Below are 24,863 nucleotides of genomic sequence, written 5' to 3' on the forward strand. Positions count from 1 at the left end.
TGGTCATAGTAGTTTTGTAGTAAGTGTTAATATCTGTTGTATTAACATCTGTTCTTCAGATATTAACATCCCTTCTCACTATTCTTCAGTTTCATAATTTTACTATTCTTGTACAACTATTCTTCCCACATACCTTCAAAATTATTTTATCCTATTTAGAAAACATTGTGATTCTATCTGGAAATGCATTTAATTTAAATACAGTAGATTCTCATTATTCACAGTACTTATGCTCTATAAGACCACCATGAACACTGAATTAGGAAATACTGAACCCATTGCTCCTAGAGGAAATACAGAGTTAGGTTCCTACAAGCCTCTGGCCACAATATTTTTGTCAACCAATCAATGCACAAACTTGTTTTATGTGTTTCTGTATAAAGACACTTTAAAAATACATATTGTTGATTCATTAGCATTAAATTCATGGTCAGCAGCAATATAAATCATACCTGAATGAGCTTATTTAACACATGTATTTTTTCCTCAAGGCACATTGCAGCCTTGCTGTACTTAGGAATACTAGACAGCAATTTAGTACCATGCTTTGGAGCCATTTGCAAAAGTAAAATTGCCAACGAAAAGAACAGATATGCAAAAATCATGACACAAAATAGACACAGAAAGGACACTTGCTTATAGTATGAGGGCTGAAACAGTGACACAGAGCACTATTCGGTTTGACCTCAGCTGGGAACACGTGCATCAGGCAACTCAAAAATTTTTCGCCACTCTGCTCAAGTCTGCAAATACTGCAAAAGCACCATGAGTGTTAATTTTCGGGTTACAAATAAATTTTTGCAAATAGGCAAATTTGTAAGTATTGAAGCAAAAAACAAAAATCAACTATTAATTTCTGGAGCAGATACATTCTTATGCTAGTCTTCTCATTTAGGAATTTGGTATTTTTTCCTTTTGGTCAGGACTTGTTTTCTGTACTCAATAAAATACTATACTCTTATTTAGGTCTTGTATCTTTTTTGTTAAACTTTTTGTAGTTTCTTTTAAAAATAATTTTTACATGTATTTTGAATGAGGTTTTTATAAAATTTCTAGCTGGTTATTGCTAGTACAGTGAAGAATTTTGTATATGTTTATTTTATTTTTCTGCCATCATTTGAAGTCTATTAATTCTAGTAATTTTTGCTAGAGTTACTTGGGGTTTCTTGGTAATCCACAATTAAATTAGCTACAAAGAGAAGTACTTCTGTTATTTTTCAGCATTTAAATATTCTTTTTAACTATATTTTCAAGAACTCCCTGAAATATTTAATAAGACTGATGATATTTGGCATCTAACTTTCAATTCTAGTTTTGTAAATGAAAGTATTCTCAGTGCAAACTAGCATATGTAAAGTAAATAAAACCACATCAAAAGGGAGAAGGCTTATTACCATGCAGATTATTTGCTGAATCATTGAATGAATTAAATATTATCATTTGGCAATAACCATTAATCTCTTAGAAGATGGTCAGTGCTAGTGTGCCAACATAATAGATATCAAAGATGTGTTTTTTACTATTATTACATTGTGATTTAGTAATATTCCACATTCTTTTCTCCTAGATCAGCCACAAATCAGAATTTCTGAACTCATCAAAGTCTAGGGTACACTGAAAATTATTACATAAGAATGTTATTTTGGGAAACAACTCTATTGTACTTGGGGTGGACAGAGTACAACACATTGACATTTAGAGAACCTTGGCTTTGTACAGCCCTTGCAATTCCCTTTCCTCATCTCACCTCCAGAAATACTACTCTGGGAGTAGAGAGGAGAGATTATCCCAGTTAACAGGCAAAGAAACTGAGCCATAGAAAAGTGAGGTGACTTCCTCATGGCCACACATATGGTTAGTTGAGGGCAAGGCTTCTGTCTCTGTTCCAGGTTCAGTCAAACTTCATTACCTTGTTCCAACACTCCTTGACTCTTTCCCACTACATTCTAAAAGAGCTCATGGTTCACCTTATCTATCCATCCATCAATCCCTCCATCATGCACCATACATTTTATTATTCATTCAGTTGGTCTGTTATTCAACAAATATTTATTGCACATTTATCATATTCAGACATTATAGATGCTGGCAATACAACTGGAAACAGTGGACATTCCTCCCCTCATAGAGCTTACATTATAGAGAAGGGCACAGCAATAAATAATAAATAAGTAAGATAGAGGATGTCAGAGGGTGATGAAGTGCTCTGAAGAAAAATAAAGCCAGCAAGGATAACTGGGAGTGCCAGAGTGAGGACAGGGGTTGAATGGTAAATGGTTGTCAGGAAAGGCCTGCAGGATGAGCCTGCATTTGAGCAAAGACCTCGGTGGGTCTTTGGGAGGTGAGCAGCCAAGCCATACAGGGAGGTGATCTAGGGGTGCCAATCCCCTGAGGTGGCAGCATGCCTGGTATATTCATGGAGCAGCAAGGAGAGCTGTGAGGCTGAAGCAGAACAAGTCAGGGAGAGGTGCAGAGGAGGACCAAGAGCTGGTGGGGAACAGGGTTTATAGGTCCAGGCTAAAGGCCACTGGAAGGACTGTGGCTTTCTTGGAAGAGGGAAAGCCACAAAAAAGTTTGTGCAGAGGAGTGACATGATCTGGCCAAAATTTGAAAAGTGTCATCCTGCCTGTGGCACCAGGATTATTCCATGGGGAGACCAAGGAGGAAGCAGGGGAACCAGTTAGGAGGTCGTGTGACAATGCGGGAGAAAGGGACCACTAAGGTGGTGGCAGTGGAAATAGCAAGACTCACTCAGAGTTCAAATCTATTTTGAAGGTACAACCAACAAGATTTGCTGATGGATTGAATGGTTTGCATGACTTTATGAGCTAGGTGGTAGAGTTGCAAGAGGGAGTGAAATCAGGTTCCTTGATGGAGCTTTTAGCAAAATGAGAAGGCAGACAGTAATCAGATAGTTAGATAAATAAATGTGTAGTTACAAACTATGACAAATCCTTTAAAATAAAGGTGTAAGTCTTAAGGGTGGGATAGATCTGGCTTAGTTATGTGTGGGGCAGAATCAGGGCTGGAACACAGAGACTGTGGAGGAGGAATGAAGCTGGAGAGATTAGCATGGTGGACCAAAAGGACCAAGACTAAGTCATGTTACAACTTTTCATTTGTAGCCTAAAAACAATTGGAAAATGATGGAGGAATCTGATTTAAGGAAGGCATGAGGGTTTGGAGGGGATGAGTGGGTGAAACGTGCTGTCATGTTTGTCAAAAATGTGTAAAAGATCAGTCTGGCTTCAGTAGCCAAAAGAAATGCAAATAAGAGTATGGAGACTGAGCACAGTGGCTCACACCTGTAATCCTAGCACTTTGGGAGGCCAAGATGGGCAGATCACTTGAGGTCAGGAGATCAAGACCAGCCGGGCCAATATGGTGAAACCCTGTCTCTACTGAAAATACAAAAATTAGTCGGGTGTGGTGGCGTGCACCTGTAATCCCAGCTGCTCAGGAGGCTGAGGCAGGAGAATCGCTTGAACCCGGGAGGGAGAGGTTGCAGTGAGCCAAGATGGCGCCATTGCACTCCAGCCTGAGCATTGCAGCTAGACTCCATCTCAAAAAAAAAAAAAAAAAAAAAGAAAAGAAAAGAAAAACTAAAAAAAAGAGTATGGATCTTTGTGATGTGACTATGGGAATATAGAAATTTAGGCAAGATCTCAAGTAGCCAATATATCCAGATGATTAACATTTTATCATTACTTTCCTAGTGAAAGGTGAAAATAGCTGGCTTTAAGAATAAAGATAAACTGGAACCTGATATCTTTGCTTTTATGTTCAAATTTAAATTCTATGTGCGATATTAAAGATATACATCAAGATGATATCCAAATTCTCTAACTTTAATCATATATTGATAACAACCTGATAGGTAAATGTGACATAGGAATAATAGATAGCATCTAATTGTGAGGTCATTGTGTACTTTATCCTTTAAAGAGTCATAAAAACATATTGTAAAATACAACAATCTTTAAAGCAACAAAATGACCACAGAAATAGGGGTCTGGGACTGAAATGGAGATTTGCTGCTGGATGTCTGAGAAAAGTTTAGAGAATTACAAAAGAAATTAACAAATGAATACCAATCTGACTTAAACTGGTCTACTCTTATACTCCTGGTAGGCAAAATGGAAGTGAATAAATATTTCTTTTTCTCAAAAGTGTGATGAGGCTGGGCATGGTGGCTCGTACCTGTAATCTCAACACTTTGGGAGGCTGAAGTGCAACATTACTCGAGGCCAGGAGTTTGAGGACCCCCCTGAGTAACACAGTGAGACCCCACCTCTGTAAAAAACAAATATAAAAATTCAACGCCAGCATGGTGGTGTGTGCCTGGGAGGCTGAGGTGGGAGAATCGCTTAAGCCCGAAAGTCCAAGGCTGCAGTAAGCTATGATCATGCCACTGCACTCCAGCCTGGGCGACAGAGTGAGATCTTGTCTCAAAAAAAACCAAAAAAAAAAAAAAAGTGTTTCCTTTGTCTTCTGCTATTTTAAATTACAAAGAAAGTGGCTACTTCAAAAATGAAGGTCACAAAAACCTTTTAGAAGTCATCTTTAGGTTGGTGATCAGGTATGTGATGCATATACTGGAAGTGGCAGGCTGTGCCCCTCTGGAGCACAATTTGGCATTCAACATTTTGAGGATTAACCAAGTTTGCAATTTTTTATTCAATGATTTTCACTGAATGAGTTTTCCCTTAATAAAAACATAAAAATAATCAGATAAATGTATGCATAGGGATGTTGACTCTAGAATTTTGGGGGACAACATTTGGAAATAGCCAAATATTCAATAATGTATTGCTTTTGAATTGTGGCATTTTCTTACAAGGAAGAGAATAAGACCATTAAAAGCGATGTTTTGGGAACTAAGAATGAAAAATTGTATCTATAGCATAATCCCTGTTTTGGTTAATCCCTGTTTCACACTAAAATGTGAATAGCACTCATCTGTCAGTGGTAGTAGGCTGAGTGTCTTTCTTTTCCTTTTTTTTTTTTAATAAAGTATTAATTCTGGATTAGGTGTCCAAAAGCAAACCAGCAAAAACTAGGAATATAACAAAGTTATTCAAATATTCTAATATTAAATATCTTCTTTGTCTTTCTGATGGTTTCAGTTGTAGAAATAACTCTAAACATCTGGATGAGTCACCAAAAGATCTTGTGGCCTCTTAGTTCTACTTTGAAATTAAAGGCCCTTTTTAGAGGAAAACAGTATCTGAAGTCCATCCCTCACCTGCCTCCTGCCTTGTCTAGGACCTTCAGCATTAGACAGATTGCTGACTGGTTACCATAACACCCAGGGCCCTGGTCGCTGCTCTGTGGGACCGGCCGATCCTCGCAGCCACTCACCTGGCCTGTGCACGGTGAGGTACACCCTTTGGATTCACCTGGTCCAGTAGCTGCTGCCTTCTCGCCGCTTCTTTCTTCCTACAGCGCCCCTGAAGAAGGTTGTTTCTGAGGGTCCTGAAGAGAAGTTTTGTATTCTGCATCGCTGACATCTGCTGAAAGAGCCAGCATTTTTAAAAAGTGTCAGATCAGTCTATGTATGGTCTTCTTTCCTTACTTGGGTGGACTGGCCACCATGAAAGTTTTTGGAATTATTTCTCTTAAGTCCTCAGAAAAATAATCTTACCTCCTTCTTGTCCCTGAATTTCTTCACATTCTCATAGGGATAGCATAAGTCTCCAAATTAAATACCCCAAACCCCTCAATAAGTCTTCTTCCTTAGAGTAACCCAGCCATTTGGCATTCTACACCTAGAAGAGTGCATCAAAGAGGATTAAGCCTGTGGTTGCTCACATTTAGGGTTGTAATAACTCGTGGGTTTATCTCCAGTGAAATACTCACACATTCCATTCTGTCTATAATTTCAGTGGACTCACAGGCCACCCGAAATCCATTTATTTACCCCAAGTTAAGAATCTCTACCAAAAGAAAGCAAAGAAGGGATGAGATGTCTCATTTTAAGGGTTTCAGCACTTGGAATTTAAAGCGTAATAACAAAGTGGCCACATGGTGTCACTCTGACATCAACAAATCCAAGACTTTTAGCCATAGGAAGGTAGATCCTAGGCCAGTGAATCTGAGGACCTGGGTAAAGAAATGCCCACTGGAAATTATTTGGCAAGATTCAGGCACTTGACCTTTGTGGGCCATTCATGTAAAGGAGAGAGGGAGGGGAAACTATCCTTGGCAAAGTTAATTAATCAACATCCTTCGCTATTGTGGTATTTGAGGGGGTTGCCATCTGTGTGAAGAAACTTACTCATTGGAATTTAGTAATGAAAAGAAAATGTTCTTTCTGGGAAAAAATAGAATGCTTTTTGCTTAAAATGTACTATGCTAGTTCTCTTCTTACAAAGAACTGAATTCACTTGCTAGGTATTTCTAATTTTAAAAAATTTGAAAGGCAGCTGTGAAGTTTTAGCTCTATACTTTTTCAGTCAACATTGAGATAATAATCTTTCTTTTTTCCTAAAGAAGAAATATTTGAAATTTAGGGTTCAGGAAAAGACATGTTAAAAAAGAAAAATTCTCCAAAAATATGTTAGTAACTAGAAGTCTTGCTGCATCATTTTTGCCACATCAGAGCACATCTCTTTTCCATCTGTACTCATTTCCAATGCTTCTGCCTTTAACTCTTCACTGACATTTTCTAGTCCAGAGTATCTGATCAATTACTGCAGACTGAACTCTGGACTTTTCTTGTGCCCAAAAACTTTCATTGAGATGTACAACGTGAAGAAAGCATACTTATATTGAGAGATATTCAAGGTGGAGTTTGCCACTTGCTTAGTCTTAAATATTGTAATGTATGACAGGAGCAGAATCTGTGGTTTCACTGGAGGGAAAGATTTTTTCACAGCTATAGCTTATACTGAATTGATTAATTAATAGTTTAGTATGTGACATTCAGTATTACCTGAACACAGTGCTCAACGACAGGATGAGACTTCTGATGGGACTTGCTGTGAAGACCAGATAAGAAACAAATCTGGCAGATGTCGAAGTTGAGACACTTCAGACAGCGGTATCTGCCAATTAAAATAGAAGCACAGCTTACATCACTGGTAGATGAGAAAAAAAAATCCAAGTGGAGAATGAGCACCCCAAAATATACAGAAGATGTCCGAACTACCAAATCAGTGTAAAGTTTCTCCTAAACTATAAGATTATTAAATGACTCTAATGCATTTATTTACTCAAATAAATCTTCATTTTAAAGTATTTTCAAATGGCATTATATTAATGTCGCATACGCTATGGTATAGAGGTCTGATTTATTTCCCAAAATACAAAGTGCCTTCTACATGCAGGGTGCTGTGCACTACAACCTTTAGGATAAACCCTTAAATCTGCAGCCATGTTTTGTGCAGCTGCACAATGCACTCAAATACTTTGAATTTAATAGCTAAGTTTAAAAAATAGATTTCAATAAAATCAAATTTTGGCTTTCCTTAAACTTTTGGAGGATATGATAATATTGGGCCTGTCTTCCTGCATGGTGTTGGGGAAAATTAAGCCATAGATAACAGATTTTAAAATAAGCACTCATCATTTTATAGGAGTCTGTATGTAAGAAAGATGTAAGTGGAGGAGGGGAATTCCTCACCACACCCAAGTTTCTGGACCCATCAACATTGGAGATTTTTTCCTGATGAGAAATGACAACTTTAAATGCCTTCATAGTCAGAAGGAGAGGAGAGAGTCTTGACACACTCTGGTTAGGAGGGGTGTCCCATAATACTCAGGAAACTATTGCGATGTTAGTGGGGAGCTAGTGAGACCTAGCAATCATCAGTTAGTAACTTTTAAGGATATTTGAGTGGGACCATGTTGTTTGTCTATAAAATAACAGGGAGCTATACATTTTTCCCCTGATATGTAAATTCTCTTCTCTAACTGCAGTGTGTGAGGTATAAAGCTCTGTCCTCGTATGGTGACAGTTGGTGAGAACCAGGCGGCAGCTACTCCTTTTAGACTGGACATACAGTTCTGAGCTAGCCATAGTCCCTACCTGTCCTATTTCCTTCATGTACACCGCTTGCCTTGCCTTTGAAGCATGTGGGTTTTCAACCCGTATCTTAAAAGTTACAAAAGAGAAATATGACAAGATTCCAGTGCTCTTAAATGTCATATCTTGCAGCAAAACTTTGACATGGAAGGTTGAAACTTCCAGAATTAGGCAATGTGGGATTAAGTGCCCAATGAGAGGCATGGAGAAGAGGGTTATAGCAGGGAGGCAAAGGGAGAGCCCTATGGGCTGGTGTGGTCTGGAAAGTGAGGCTCATGCTATACATGGAAAGCTGGGCTGGAGATTAAAGCAAAGGAAATCCCAAGTAGAAAGAAGAGGAGGAATAAGGCAACGAAGATTGGGATGAGTAAGAAGGGTTTAGAGGGCATTGAATCTATCAGACCTGCTAATTGCCCTGAATAACAGCAGGAAAAAACCTCGGAAAGCTTCTGAGGCCAGATGGCAGAAGGTTTGATGGTCTGATCCATGTCGTTTAGAGGCAGAGCAAGAGAATGTAAATACCTTGAGATTGCCCCTCAGCTACCTTTGTTCACTGCTGTACTTCCAACCCTGAGTCCCATGGCAGGATATTCATAAATAGTGTGGGATGATATAATAGCAGCTAGCATTTTTGTGCATGTTCTATGTGCAGGCAGTGTACATGTTAATCCCCATGGAAATTCTTTCAAGTATTCTTACAATTACTCTCATTCTGCAGATGAGGAAATGGAACTAAAGAGAGTTTATGTAATTTGCACAAAGTTACACAACTACTTAGTAAGTAGTAGAAGATTTTGAGTCCCAGGTTACTATCTGAATTGATGGCCTGCCATTTTAACCACTAGAATAGACCACCACTCCTCAAGGCAGGAGCCCTGAGTTTGAATTCACGTACCATCATTACTACTTATAGCAGTTCTAATAGTTGAATTGGAAACTTAAGCTCACTTAAGTTTAGGAGAATGCCTGGTACATGGTAGGTTTTTCAATGAACGTTAATTGAATGAAGTTGACTTAGTTTCTTCAACTAAGGAAAAATGGACCTAGCAAACCCTATCCTCCTGGCCTTGTAAAATTTTTGGAAAACTTTAAAAGTTGTTTAACATACATTAATGGGAAGACATTCACTTTTTCAACGAAGCGTACAACATAATAAACTATTGTTATAAGGATTATTTGATGAGCCATCCATGCTGGCTGCTTTATCAAGCATTAACTAGACGGCTATGACTGGCTTATCTAGGATAATAAGCTGATCAATCCTTAAATTTGTTCCTCTGTGCTCTGCAACTACCTACAGGTGTATGAGAATGGTTATTGTGGGGGTAATGAGATTGGCCCGTTGTTGATGTTTTTACCAATATAGAACCCAGGTTTTCCCCCAATTTCATTTCAACCTTCCATGGCTATCACAGAGCAAAAATGTCACATGTCCTTCTAGAATTTAAATCTTGGATTAGGGCCACTGTATGGTCTTTGCACCTTCTTTTTCTTTAGAAGGCCAGATCTTTGTCCTCTTCCTGCTACCTGCACATCTGCAAGTGCTTCTCCTCTAACATGACTTTCTTCATCTCCCAAAGAACCAAAGCTACTAGTTGAGTTTTTTGAGATCCCAAAACACAAGTTTAAAGCTAAGATTATAATATATCCAGGCAATTTTTAATAGAATCGGAAGTTTAGAGCTAAAGAAGTCTCAGACATCATTTGTTCTACCCTGCTGAATTTTACTAAAACCAAACCAAAACAAAAAACCCAAAACTGAGGTCCATAGAGGTTAAATACCTTGCCCAGGTCTCCCAGCTCTTTGTATATAGGACACCTGTTTATTGCCTTGGGTGTATAAGAGGAAAGATGGTTTACCTGGAGGCATTTTAAAGAAATTCTGTTCTCATTCTCAACAGATATGTGAGGTACAGCATTTCTTGGCCTCTGCCTTTGCCAGTTTTAGGGGCGACTTAAGTAAGTCACTCAAATTCTTTGAGACTCAAATTTCATCATCTATAGAATACAAATAGTATCTGCTTTATGTTACATATAATAATTTTGAAAAATATGTCAATGTAAAAGTTGTGTTTTATATAATTGCAAAGTTAATCTTGTACTTGACCTAGGGCAGGACTGGCAGTAACTCCTTAACTAATACTTGCTTATTGGTTAAATGATTATAATGTATTCATAACATGGTAAATCATATTCGGATTTCCCCATTGTCCAATATAAATAATTTATTTTTCATTGTAGTATGAAGATTTCCTTGTTCCTGCTTGCTTGGTTTCCAACAGTCCTGTTCATTTATATGTGTTATTGTCTAAAGATCAGTTACTTGCAGAATTTTCATGAATGAAGTTTTAGTGTGTCCTGCAAATTCTCTGCAAACCCAATTCATTTTCTTGGCAAAATTAAAATCAGATCTCCAGTTTTTTGGTGTACCAAGCAGACCTAGTTTATCTCCATGGGGAGCATATTTCAGTTCTGGGTTAGCTAGGGTCAAGAAGCATGGGAAAGAAAAGGAACAAAGTGAGCAGGAGCTGAGGCCTGAGGCCTCTTGTCCCCTTCTTCTTCCGGGCACCCTCAGTTTTGCCTTGTATTTAGCTGCCTGATGTCCCATAGCTCTAGTCTTCCCACATTCCCGCCCCCTGTTCACTCATCGTGAATAATGGCATCTTCCATGCCTGGCCTACACCTAGTGGTTTCTTTCTCTTCTCCCAAGCTTTAATGATAACCTATTTAACTTCCCTATGGTTGTATTTACGGGAGACCTATAACACTCTTTCTCTAGGATGGGATTTTGACTGTTCTCCTCAAAGCTATGGAAATATTTGCATCTCCCACCTCCAAATCTAGCTCTCTAATCTGCTTTTAGCTCCAGGTGGAGAGAAGATCAGGCCTGAGTTGCTCTCATGAATGCTGATCATCTGTGTGAACATGAGGCTCATTTGCAGTTGTCTGCACAGGGAGGCAGCAGAGCATCATGGCTGCAGAGCAGAGACTCTGGATTTAGGCTGTCAGCCTCTGCGGCTTGCTAATCATGTAGGTTATTTAACTTCTCTGCAAATTGGGGATAATAATACAACCCTTTGCATAGGCTTACAACACATTTTAAATGAAATGGCCCATGTGAACTGCTCAGCTTGGCATTTGTCTAACAGTTAACAAAAGTAGTGTTGTTAGGATGATGATGATGATGGATGGGTCAATACTTAAAAGACTTCTTTGGAACAAAAGACAGGCCAGGTGCAGTGGCTCACGCTTGAAACCCAATGCTTTGGGAGGCTGAGGCAGGAGGATCACTTAAGATCAGGAGTTGGAGACCAGCATGGGTAACACAATAGGATCCCGTCTCTACAAAAAATAGAAAATTAGCTGGGCATGGTGGCCTGTGTCTGTACTCCCAGCTACCCAGGAGGCTGAGCTGCAAGGATGACTTGAGTTTAGGAGTTTGAAGCTGCAGTGAGCTATGATAGTGCCAGTGTACTCCAGCCTGCGTGACAGAGACCCGGTCTCTAAAACAAAACAAAACAAAGACAAAATGTGTTCCCCTTAGAGGAAGAAAAATGTCTATTAGTCACATTATGCATCAGTGGAAGAATTTAATATTTCATCCATTGTAGAAGATAAAAGACAATTTATTATCAACCAGGATGCCTCCTGCCAGGAAATCATTGAACCAAAAAAGTCAACTGAATTTCAGATATGTAAGGAGGACCCCAAAAAGAATCTGAAGGGATGCAGCTCCAACTGCAGAACCGTATGGAGAATGATAACCCAAGAAATGCTGCTGATGGCTGTACCTGAGTCCCGTGATTGGGAAAGTCCTGCAGATGGTACACCGAGCAGGGTGAGTGACTCTTTCAGCAGCTGATAACCGGTGGCAGGTCGGGAGCCACAGGAGGATGGGAGGCTCAGATTGGACCCAAGACAGGAATTTCTCTTCTTTGATTGCTGGGCTCAACACCTGAAAAACAGTGGCACCCTAAGATGTGTTTTTAGGCGTGACTTGATATTTTCATTTTCTTTTCTGACTCCAATTCTGTCAGCTCTGCTGAAGAAGTTTATCATAGGAAAAGCTGGAGGTGAGACTACCTCCTAAATTCAGTTATCTGAGATGCTGTGTGGAGTAATAATAGGTCTGTAACGTAAATCAGTCAGCAAACTATCCCAACGCACCATGTCTGTCCCCATCTCCAGGGACATTTGCAAGGCACTCACCCCTTGGAAACAGCTGCGGGTGGCACTTTCCACAGGGCACAGAGCACGACTCTCTCCCACGACAGTTGGGATCTGCAAGAGACAACCTCATCTTAGCTGTTAGAAAGTGGAGAAATATGTCGTCTCCGGAAGCAGCAGGGCTGAGAGCTGGTGCCCACGGCCATGAAGTCACAGGTATTTGGTATCTGAGACCAGGTGAACTGTCTCAATCCAAGAGAACAAAGCAATGTATAGGTTTTGTGCAATGTTTGGGTTAAGACAATGAATAAGCAAGTGGGAAAGACAAGAGGGAGGAGGGTAAGGGAAGGAAGTCTGCCAATGGGGTGATAAACTGCTTCCTTCTGTTTTATTTTCTCGTGATTCCAAATTATTTTAACCTTTCTTTGCCTTTGTTCACGTATGAAATGAAGTTAACAATAATACTGTCTTAAAGTTTAGAGTTTTAAAATATATATACCTTTTTTTTTTTACTTTAAGTTCTGGGATACATGTGCAGAACATGCAGGTTTGTTACATAGATATACATGTGCCATGGTGGTTTGCTGCACCTATCAACCTGTCATCTAGGTTTTAAGCCCTGCATGCATTAGGTATTTGTCCTAATGCTCTCCCTTCCCTTTGCCCCACCCCTTGGCAGGCCCCAGTGTATGATGTTTCCCTCCCGGTGTCCATGTGTTCCCATTGTTCAACTACCACTTATGAGTGAGAACATGCAGTGTTTGGTTTTCTGTTCCTGTGTTAGTTTGCTGAGAATGGTGGTTTCCAGCTTCACCCATGTCCCTGCAAAGGACATGAACTCATTGTTTTTTATGGCTGCATAGTATTCCATGGTGTATATGTGCCACATTTTCTTTATCCAGTCTATCACTGATGGGCATTTGGGTTGGGTCCAAGTCTTTGCTATTATATATATGCATATTTTTAAGACTAGTCAAGTGCAGTAGTGAGAAGCAGGAAAGAGTAGATCAAGAAGTTCAATCTGTAACTGACTGTAAACAATCTACTGAGATAACTCACTACCTTTGGAAAAGCCTAGAGTGGCTTTAAGAAAAACCTTTCCAAACACTTTCATATCATATCATTTTAAGAAATGCCAATTTCTGAGGTAGGGTGGCAATCACTACCTATGTTGAAAGCAAGGGATGAAAGGAAAGGAAATCAGTTTGTCAAAGAGACATCTGCACTCCCATGTTCACTGTAGCACTCTTCATCATAGCCACATTTCTGGAACCATCTAAGTGTCCATTGACAGATGAATGGAATAAAGAATGTGGTATGTAATATACAGTGGAATAGTACTCAGCCTTAGGAAAGAAGGGAATTGTGTCATTTGCAACAACAGGAATGAACCTAGAGGACAATCTGCAAAATGAAATAAGCCAGGCACAGAAAGACAAATACTGCATAATCGCACTTACATGTGGAATCTAAAAACATTGAATTCATAGAAACAGAAGAATAGTGAATATGCCAGGGGCTGAGGACAGGGATAAATGAGAAGATGTTGATTAAAGGGTAGATACTTTCAGTTATAAGATGAATAAATTCTGGGGATCTAATTGCAGCATGGCTACTAGTAATAGTATTGTATTGTTTACTTGAAAATTGAGGCCAGGTGCGGTGGCTCATGCCTGTAATCCCAGCACTTTGGGAGGTCGAGGTGGGTGGATCACAAACAAGGTCAGGAGTTCGAGACCAGTCTGGCCAATATGGTGAAACCTCGTCTCTACTAAAAATACAAAAAAATTAGCTGGGTGTGGTGGCACATCCTGTAATCCCAGCTACTTGGGAGGGCGAGGCAGGAGAATTGCTTGAATCTGGGAGGCAGAGGTTGCAGTGAGCCAAGATCGCACCACTGCACTCCAGCCTGGGTGACAGAGTGAGACTCCATCTCAAAAAAACAAAAAAGAAAGAAAAAAAAGAAAATTGATGCAAGAGCAGGTTTGAAGTGTCCTCAAACCCCCCACCCCCACAAGATGGTAATGATGGTTACCATAATGATGGACAGATGGGTTAATTAATTTGATTGTGATAATCACTGTACAATGTATATCTATCTCAAAACATCATGTTGTACACCTTGAATATATACAGTTTCTGATTATCAATTAAATAGTTTTCAAGAAATAAAGCAAAGAGTAGTTGAGATTTGATATTCTGCTGAAGGTCAAAAAAGCAAGTTAGCACAAAATTGGGGTCTCACTCCAGGACTCTTACTCTTTCTTGAGGAGTTTCCATGAAGCTTTGTCACAGCCCGAACTTACATATATTTCAACGGCTCAATCTGTGCCACCACACTCAGTGGTTTCCACCTTTCAGCCACAGTCACCATAAGGCATTCAATTAAGGCACTAAGAACCTTTTGTGACTGCCAAGATGGCCAGGGACTTGGCTCTGACATCATCTATATGCACAGATACATGTACCTGTCACCTCCATTTATTCCCATTTGGTCACGGGTCCTAATTTCACATCTGATGTCTTCTACAGCACAGGCTGTCAGCAGGCATTGCCCGCAAGCTCAGAAGTAATCTCAGAGACCCTCCTGCTGAGTCCATCAACTCGAATAAACGTTCTTCTAATCAGGAAAGTGGCACTCAGAACCTCTTTGCTGACAATTAGCCAGGCAGAAGTCAACAAACATTTGCGTAATAGTGACAAGATGGCTTGTACTTTAAATTGATAATAATCCTGTCGCCAGTTGAATGTAAGTAACTACTCCCTATGTTATTTAGCCTTTGTCTGAAAGCATAACTCATTACCCATCTTTTGGCTTGGAGTGCTGATGAACTAACTGAAACACTTATTTAGACTGTGTTGCTGATTCAACATTCACCCTCCTCTGATGTCCTTGAGCTCTGGGAAAGGAGTTTTACTTCATTTGTAAAATAAGGTGGGTGGATAACATAGGATGACTCTCACCAGCTCTGTGATTCTAACACAAGTACAAAGAAAATTCACTTCTCTAGTGGGTTTTCAACCTACATTTTTGCCTATAAAGATGTGCATAAAGATTTTGTGGATGAATGGCCCAAGTGGCTAATTTCTTGCAGGTGCTCTAGGAAGAATTAAACATGGCTAGATGGCACACCGGCACAGGCAGACACCACTTGAAGTGATAATTACAATGCTTAGGGGAGGATTCGAATCATGTGGTGGGGCCTGGAATTTTCTCTGGGAATCCATTTCTGAGTCCATAATAGCAGTCAATGGGATGATCGTTTCTGTGCAAATCTCTGCCTTCTCAAGAGCATACTAATGCCTGGGGTGCGGGTAGGGGCCGAGTGCTGCGGGCCCCTTCTAGTTCAGCAGCTCATTGACCTCAATTGAGCCTGAGACAAGGGCAGATTTTTAGAGCCTGTTGGACCAAGTAGTCAGGAGAGCGTAAAGAATTCTCTAAAAGGAAAATGTCCCTCAGTCCATCCCCTTTCGTCACATCCGCTTCTAAGCACCTATCTAGTCTCACCAGTCTGATTGCATAAATCAGGCCCCCATCAACTCAAGTCTTGTGATATGGGATGGGTGGAAGTGAGCCTGCAACTTATGGTGGCTCCCTGAGAAATGCCTTAGAATCAGCAGAACATTTGGTGGTGGGATCTATGTGACTGCTGCAACTACCAGGACAGCTTGGAAGTATCTATGCCTGATATTCTAACCTTACAAATTAAAAAAAAAAAAATCATTGCTCCATTTAAGAAATAAATATCTTAAATGATGTTTGGAATTTAAGTTAAATATTAATTATTGTGATCATCATGAACACAAAATTTTAATATTAAAACCAAATCAAAGCAAAGATAATTTTGAATAGGTTTTTCCAATCCATACTCCCTGTCCTAGAGATTTTTATTATCTTTCTCCTTATCCCTCCCTGCTCCCATCATGGCTATCCTCAGTTCAGAATCCTTGGTCCAGACCCAGGAAAAAAATGACAGAAAGTTCCTAAGTTGTTACAGTCCAAAACATCTAGTGTGGGGATTTTGTAGGAGCTGGAAGAATGGAGATATCCTTCAAAACAAGGGAAAGGTACAGCAGGACAACAGCACCTACACGCAAGACAATCCAGAGCCTGTTTAATCCTTTTGCAGAAGTTCTTGCTTGGTTACACCAATTTACTTCATTTCAACATTTAAAAAACATCTTTGAGGAGGTTAAATTCCCTTGCCTAGTAAGAATAAAAACCAAATCAAATTTACACATTCCTAAAGCACAGGAAATGATGGAAATAATTTTGAGTACTTGACGTGGCACTCCATCTATGCATTCTTTAAGTATTTTTTGGATGTCTTTTAGTATCAGGCACTGTTCAAGGCACTGGAGATATAAAAATGAAGTAGTCCAGTGGGGAAGCATCTACCACAATTTGACAAGTGCTGCAACAAAATTATGCATAGGAAGTCAAAGAAGTTTTGAGTAGGGAGGTGACAAATAATTGAGTGATATTGAAAGACAAGTAGTGTCTGTCAAGTGAAAGGATAGGCAATGGCCTTGTGGGTAGATAGAAATGCGGAAGTCAGGCATGGAGAACTTAGTGCATGTCAGGCACAGATTTTAATACATAGGAGTGAAAAAGGTATAGGAGCATAAGGAAAAATTAAACTCTTTGGAATAAGCAAAAGAGACTATTGGATATGTTTTCAGTGGTGATTATCTGTACCTATAGAGAGATACATCATTGTCTTTGCGAGGCTATTTTACAATTCTATAGAGAGTAAAGTTAACTTGTAGCAAACTTATAGCAATGCAGATAATTCTTATCTATAGACCCCATTAGCTTTAGCCTCATGAGTATGAGTATAATTCATAACCTTCTACTCATAACCTTAGAGTATAAGTTAAGTTATACTCAAGTAACAGCAATGGCTATGGAGGAGAGAGCTTGCATGGAGATATATATAAAGATAGACTTGACACTGAATACATCAGATTCTTTAATAATAAGTGTGGCAAATTAACTGAAACAAATGTACAGTTCTTAAGTATTAGGGATTTACCTGCTGTAGATCTGTTAGTAGTTTTCTCAAAACCCTTTGCGTCATGCGTGGCCCAGAATCATAACCTCCCCTGCTATTTTCTGCGTAGAGCTGAAAAAGAGCTAGACATGTAGGAGGAAAAATCTTTAAAATGAATACTTGCAATGTATCTTTGAAGAGTACTTGCTTTGAAGTAGCAGTCTCTTTGTGGCTATGAAAGGAAAGAGAAGGGAAAGTTATGTTCTTGATTATTGGCTTACTATTTTGAAGGCCTCCAAAACTGTTTTTGTGTGTGTGTGTGTGTGTTTGTTTTTGAGACGGAGTTTCACTCCTGTTGCCCAGGTTAGAGTGCAATGGCACGATCTCAGTTCACCGCAACCTCCGCCTCCCGGGTTCAAGTGATTCTCTTGCCTCTGCCTCCAGAGTAGCTGAGATTACAGGCGTGCGCCACCATGCCCAGCTAATTTTTTGTATTTTTAGTAGAGACGGGGTTTCTCCATGTTGGTCAGGCTGGTCTCGAACTCCCAACCTCGGGTGATCCGCCTGCCTCGACTTCCCAAAGTGCTGGAATTACAGGCACGAGCCACCGCGCCTGGTCACTATCGATTTTGTAATAGCCATAATTTGATAACTAATGGAAATCCATTCACATTTCAACCTCTTGATCATTCAGTGAATCTAGGATGAAGATCATGAGGTTGGTAAACAGAAATGTGAGAATCCTCCCAGGCTTCAAACCAACAGTGATTACGGGTGTCTAGGTAATCCCTAAAGAAATAAATATCAAGAACAACTAAGTAATTAGGAAGTGTAAATTTTGAAAAATTCCAAATTCCTCAAATGGTAAATATTTTTCTTCAATAAACACACAAGTCATGCTGAGTACATGCTAAAGAAGAAGGCCTTGTGGTGGGGATACAGAATACCAGGTTGGGGATTTGGGGCTCACTGCACTTTAGGACACCCGTAGTCCTCCGCATGTTACCTCGGTATTTCGTAAGAGGGCTGTCTCCTGAGAGGGTTATTAGGGCAGCGGCTGCAGGCATAAGCTGGATGAAACCTGTTCCTGTGCTGCACGGTGACAAACAGAGACAAGAATGGGGGGCCAGGGTTACCTTTGGTGTCATGGATGATAAAAACCATAACTATTAATAGGCATTTTTGACATGATGCTCTAAGTTCTAGCTTTTTTGGCCTCTTATCCTATACCTAGAATTTAGCAGAACAGAGCATGGAATTAACGTATTTCACCAGTCATTTATGTGTTCCTGCATTCACTCCAAAATACGTATTGGATGCCTCCTCTGTGCTAAGCACTGCACCGGGCACCAGGGATGCAGGGATAAACCCTGTCTTCATGGAGCAGATAGCATCACTTCCTCAGGCCTCAGTTGCCTGGAAACCAAGCAACAGAGACAAGGAAGGACCAAAAGGCAGGCAAAGGAGGAAATATTTATGCAAAAAAAAAAAAAAATCTATTTCACAGGCCCTCACTCAGAGCCTAATCATCCTTGCCCACTTGCTGGCTAGTTTACAAACCTACTAGACAATTTATCAAAGGCGGGGGAATTGTTAGAGACACACACAGATAATAGAAATGACAGTCAAAAGCTTAACGTTTAAGGAAGCTGAAATGAAAAAATAACTTGAGAATGTGTATGTGTATTGTTTTGGCAGTTAAAAAAATTAAAAAAAAAAAAAACTAGAAAACGAAATAACCTTAAGGAATTTGCCCAGTGGTTAAAACAGTGCTTGCTTCTGGGAGGCAGGCTGATGGGTAATAATGTATTTCTTCTTCTTTACTTTTTTCCTCTATTTTCCAAATGTTTTGCATTCACTATGATTTTTGAAAAGTTTATTCTAAAGGATGAAGTCTACTGAGTCAAGGATATATAAGGTAAACCAAATTGAGGAGGGGGCAGAGGAATTGAAACCTTACAGCTCAAAAAACACACCCACCCCTACCACACACTAGCAGAACTATTGACTTCAGAGCATATGTAATCAGCCCTTTGACATGGTCTACACTGGTTTATAAGTTACTCATCCATGCACAGTATTTTCAACCTTATTCTAGCTAAATAAAAAATTGATAATAGTTTACAAAGAAATGAGCAAAGAAGCTAGCAGTAACAAGAATCAAGTGTCGCTTTTCACATGTATGTATAGAAGTGAAAACGCCCTAGCAAAAGGTGTTTATGCTTCTCTAGAGTAGGAATGAATTTGTATGAAGGAAAGAATAATGTGGAATTCTCCCCCTCTTTTTGCTATCCATGAGTCATTTATATTCGTAAAGCCGATGGGCATTTATTCCTTTGTTCTACTCCTGAGGAATAAATTAGTGAAAAACAAAGAAGGCTTCTTATATACCAAACCTCAAGCAAATATCAGCCAGCACCAAATGGTAAATGACCACTGGCAACTAAACATCGCCTATGAGGTCACAGCGCGACGTCCACACCCTTACCTGTTGCACATTGTCGTGAGAAGGCTCAGAGTGAGTTCGGGAGCTCTGGGATGCACCTGCCCTGGGTTTTCCTCCCTGGCCTTCTGAAACAGCTCTTGGAGTGCCTGAGAAAGCTGCTGCACAGAAAGGGAGCGCTTGCGAGCTTCCCAGAAACTTGGACGCAGTAGGACCTGCTGAATCAGGGAGCTGTCAATCAAGTCCACTGTAGGAAGCAAATGAAAAATTCAGCCTTATTTTCTGATGGGAACAAAAGGCTTCAAATGAAACAAATGTCATTTAGTGTTTTGTAATTAAGAACTTTTTATGGTCGCTATTTTCTTTTAAGGGGAATGAGATATGACTACTATTTGGACATATATTCCTTGTGCATAATTCAGGCGTTACTATTCTACCAATTCATTTGATTTTGGAAAAGTGCATCTGTTAGTAAAGCATAGCTGTAACATTATTACAGTACGGTTTCAAGGATGTTGTTTTATAGAAAGAAGTTAAAAAGGGAAGTGAGAAATGAAAAATACGCTTTCCAAGAAAGTTATGACACTGTGATGAAAAGTTGGGGAAAACATTTTTATACTCTTCATTAAGTGGATTGAATAAATTTACCTTTCCTGTTCAAATATAGTTTTTCTTGTCTGCAGCCCAGCTTCAGAAGCAATATGGTGTGTTAAAAAGCAATTGCCATAGTTAAATAAAAAACAGTGATCTTTATAAAAGAGCAGTTACTCTTCTATAAAGATCTTTAGGCTAAAGAGTCTGAGAATTCTGCAACTCAGTAATATCACTTTTAACAATCTTGGTTCCATCAGTATTATTATCTAGAGAAGGCACTTAATAAAACTAGAGCAGCTTACAAAAAATAATGGTTTATTTCTTATACTGAATATTTTTTAACCACCTTCTCCTAAAATTTTTACAAGGCAATGAATAGAAACAAGAATGTAATAGAGCTAACCCCATAGCTTCTTGCAGAGAGGATGACAGATAAAATTAATAAACAGCCACTTGCGCCATCTGAGAGGTGGGGATGTCAACAGCGCCAAGAGCTCCTGGCATTTAAAACGCTTCAGCCTGTGAAATCATAAAACCCTGGGTTTCTCTCTACTTTGTAAATCAACCTCAGATAAGAAATCTAGCAAGTATAATAAAAATTTTTATTTGTTCTCTGATATTGCTTTTAAGGGGAGAGTCTAAGGAACAGAGGAGCAAGTTTCAGAATGTGAGTTAAATAAAAACCTGGCTGCAGGTGGTGAAGGCTGTAAACTCTTTTATCATTAAAACCTGTCACCTGAGCCAGGCATTCTGAACACAGGCTGATTTCATCTCCTGCTGAGAGTTCTATATTACACCAAACCAGATAATAGTGGTGTCCATTAATCTCACCACAAGATTTATACAGCGATGTGTTCCAGATCTTCCTATTTGGAGCTCACGTTATGCTTTATCTTGGTGTTTGGGATTTTCTGTTTTTTTTTTTTTTTTTTTTTTTTTTTTTTTTTGAGACGGAGTCTTGCTCTGTCGCCCGAGCTGGAGTGCAGTGGCCAGATCTCAGCTCACTGCAAGCTCCGCCTCCCGGGTTTACGCCATTCTCCTGCCTCAGCCTCCGGAGTAGCTGGGACTACAGGCGCCCGCCACCTCGCCCGGCTAGTTTTTTGTATTTTTAGTAGAGACGGGGTTTCACTGTGTTAGCCAGGATGGTCTCGATCTCCTGACCTCGTGATCCGCCCGTCTCGGCCTCCCAAAGTGCTGGGATTACAGGCTTGAGCCACCGCGCCCGGCCCGGGATTTTCTGTTTTTAGATTTTTGTTTGGATATCTTTTCTAGGTAACATTTTTCAACCACTGATTTTGTGTGTTGTTAATATTTCCCATGAGTATTATTTATATTCACTGTTTCTGATGCCAGAGATAACAAAATGTTGAAAACTGTGCATCCTCAAATTACACTGTGGTACATACTCAGGCGTTCATGATGGGGACATGTGAACAGTTGCTGCTAACTTTCTCTGAGAGAGAAATTCTCAAGGAAAATAGCATAATTGGGGATAAATTTTTAGCCTTTTGTTTGTTCCTGGAATAATAAATAATAGTTATGAGTTTCTTTATCTAGAGCAGTAATCTACATAAAACTGTTTTTAAAACCAAAAATTTCTTCTTCAAAGGAACCTGATACAGAAACATGGTATGAGGCCAGGCGTGGTAGCTGATGTCTATAATTCCAGCACTTTGGGAGGCCAACATGGGCAGATCAGTTGAGCTCAGGAGTTCAAGACCAGCCTGGGCAACATGACGAAACACCTGTCTCTACTAAAAATACAAAAAATTAGCAGGGTGTGGTAGTGCACGCCTGTGGTCTCAGCTACTTGGGAGGTTGAGGTGGGAGGACGGCTTGAGCCTGGAAGGCAGGGGTTGCAGTGAACTGAGATCTCGCCACTGCACTCCAGCCTGGGTGACAGAGTGAGACCCCCCCCAACTTACACACATACACACAGACACACACACACACAAGGAAACACAGTATAGAAAATAGAGAAGGATGGAGCTGTTTCTGTTGAGGATGTGGTCTCCAAATCTTCCCACCCTGCTTGCAACTCCTCTTTCCACCTGGCTAACTCTTTTGTGCCCTACCCCACATTCACATGTACTTTGTGAAGCCCAATTTGAAAACCACTGCTCTATGTAACTTTTTAGGCAGGAGGAAAAATATTTTAAAGTGTCAGCCTTCAGTAGAAATGTCACATATATAACATAACTTAGGTCTGATATGATAAATTTCAGAAATCATTTTACATGAAGTGATTTTTCTTTCATGCAGTGAGAAATCAATAACTGTAGACATGCTGAATGCCTGGTGTTTTTCATAGCTTGGACCCAGTTTATTTTCCACCTTGGAAAATTTTCACAGGATACATGTTTTTACTACATTTTACCTTATTTTGCCTAGATAACAGTATGAGAAAAGAAAAGAAAACCATACATTCAATCAGATATAAATTTAATGCAAAAGGGACAGTTCTCAGGGAATTCTCGAGATAATTTTAAAATTCACGGTCCATGGGTTATTTATTCATTTGTACCTACTTTTGTATGTTCATATATAGATTACAGGTACAACTTGAAAACGCAAATCTTATGTGGTAGATGGAATTTTACATTTTTATGCTTAAATCTAAAAGTACAGATTTGAAACTACCTTTTATTGGTAATTTTATTTTGTGTCCATATTGGTATCCTGAAAAGGAAACCAAAAACATTTTCTAGAAGAAGCCAGGGGGAGAAAATATTTAAAAAATTAAAAATCCTCATCCACAGTCATTTCTATCGCTCATCAGCAAAACTACACATGGGTTGCAAGCACGCAATGTTTTCCCATCCCTCCACCTTCTCTGTTGCGAATGGGCTAAATGCACAAATCCAGACTTCCAGAATCCAGCAGTCCACTGCATGGGGGAAGTGTTTGTTTTCTCTATGAATTTTACATCACATATCAAGCTCAGATTATTTCAAATATTTCAGGAGAGCCTATACTTACACTGGCACAGAGTTTGCACTGATCGTAATTTGAAGGCTGTTCTGTAAATGGAATTCTCAATACTATTAAGAGCATCTGTGAAGAAAACATAAAATATTATGAATAAAGTACTGTCTCATTATATAAATCCCACATCCTGGAAGGAAATCCTAGAGATCAGATATGCTTACTTTATTTTGCAGGTGAGGAAATTAAGGTTTAGAGCTCTTTTTTCTTTCTGTAAACAAATAATAATAGACTTATATTATTCTAGGGCTATGGGTGAACCTAGTTCACCTTCTCAGTCCACCAAAAAGTGGGGAATACTCCATCAATCTGTCCACTTTTTATATAAAAAGTCAATGGCCTTTGAAACAAACAGGATAAAAAAAACTACATGTAAAATATAAATTCCAGTTTGCAAATATATTCTAGTTATACGTGGACACATGTATTTATGCATAAATGAAAAAGACCCCAAAGCTATCCATCTATTCATACATTTAGCCAATATTTATTGAGCCCTTACTATATGGCCCTGGCATGATTCTAGGCCCTTGAAATATAGCATTCAACTAGACAGATAAAGATGGCCACCCTTGTGGAGCTTAACTTCTAGTACCATCCACCAAACTGCTAACAGTGGACATCTCTGAGTGCTTGAATTATTAGTGTTCATGGTTATTTTCTCTCTACTCAGTATCACCTAAATTTTCTATAAAAACTATATGCTATTTTTATAATAAGAAAAAGAATTATTAATATACCTTCTTTTGAGAGTTACCACCAGCAATAGCAGTACAACAAGAGCGAGCATTCCTGAGCCCTTCTAGGCATTGAGTGTGTATTTGCCCATTGCACAGTGTAGAGGAGGGGAGAGAGCTCTGGAGCCAGCTATACTTAGTTCTGTTCCTTCATTTTTCTTAATATGAGTTACTTTTGATCTTCAATTTCTTCATCAGATGAATGGGAATTACAGTACATTCCTCAAAGGGTATTTGCACATTTTAAATAAGAAAATATAGGCAATATACTTCCTAAATTGTTTCTCTTACCTTTCTTAAGGACCCACAATTTTAAATTTTTTCCATTGCTCCAAATTTGATTGTTATTTAATTTAAGAGATTATAACAACATTACAATAGAGCTTTCTGCTGACTGAAGTGATCAGTGTTCATATCTAGAAAAAATAACTATAGAGTAGATCTCCCTATTTAGTCATATTATCTTTAATGTTATTCAATAAAGCTATATAAGATCATACACATTAATAGCTTAGTTTGTTTTAGGCAGTTAAAATGGCGTGTTCTAACTGACTATTGTGGTATAAACCAGTGGACCTTAAAGTACAGTTCCTGGACCAGCAGCAGCAGCAGCATCGCCTGGGAACTTGGGAGAAAAACAATTTCTAACAAAGCTCTAAGAAGTCTCTGACACCAGAATCTAGGGGTGAGAATCTAGGGGACAACCTGAGTCTTAGCAGGCCCTGGGGGTAAATCTGATGCAAACGAAAGTTTGAAAACTACTGGTATAAAGGGAATTTATTGCTTCTGCTTTTTATGACTAGTTTGATTATTGAAGGTCTTTGTGACAGCGGTTTCAGTGGAGTCATGGGGGTCAAAATCCAATTGCAGAGGATTGAGCAGTGAGTGTAAGGTGAGGAGAAAACATACAACCAGAC

At 39.4% G+C, this 24,863-nt stretch overlaps 1 protein-coding gene across 1 annotated transcript in view; it reads right to left on the reverse strand.

Moving 5' to 3' along the window:
• Window positions 1–24,863, reverse strand: part of DYTN (dystrotelin) — a 75,009-nt gene that overhangs the window by 45,275 nt on the left and 4,871 nt on the right. Inside the window, exons 2-9 of the mRNA XM_023219512.1 lie at window positions 23,204–23,278; window positions 19,676–19,877; window positions 18,194–18,279; window positions 17,230–17,330; window positions 12,236–12,307; window positions 11,818–11,981; window positions 6,935–7,046; window positions 5,362–5,510 (exon numbers count right to left, since the gene is read on the reverse strand). Coding sequence (XP_023075280.1) covers window positions 5,362–5,510; window positions 6,935–7,046; window positions 11,818–11,981; window positions 12,236–12,307; window positions 17,230–17,330; window positions 18,194–18,279; window positions 19,676–19,877; window positions 23,204–23,278 — 961 coding nt within the window. The remainder of the gene's footprint in view (window positions 1–5,361; window positions 5,511–6,934; window positions 7,047–11,817; window positions 11,982–12,235; window positions 12,308–17,229; window positions 17,331–18,193; window positions 18,280–19,675; window positions 19,878–23,203; window positions 23,279–24,863) is intronic.

The sequence above is a fragment of the Piliocolobus tephrosceles genome, chromosome 11 (genome assembly GCF_002776525.5).
Source record: "Piliocolobus tephrosceles isolate RC106 chromosome 11, ASM277652v3, whole genome shotgun sequence".
NCBI lineage: Eukaryota > Metazoa > Chordata > Mammalia > Primates > Cercopithecidae > Piliocolobus > Piliocolobus tephrosceles.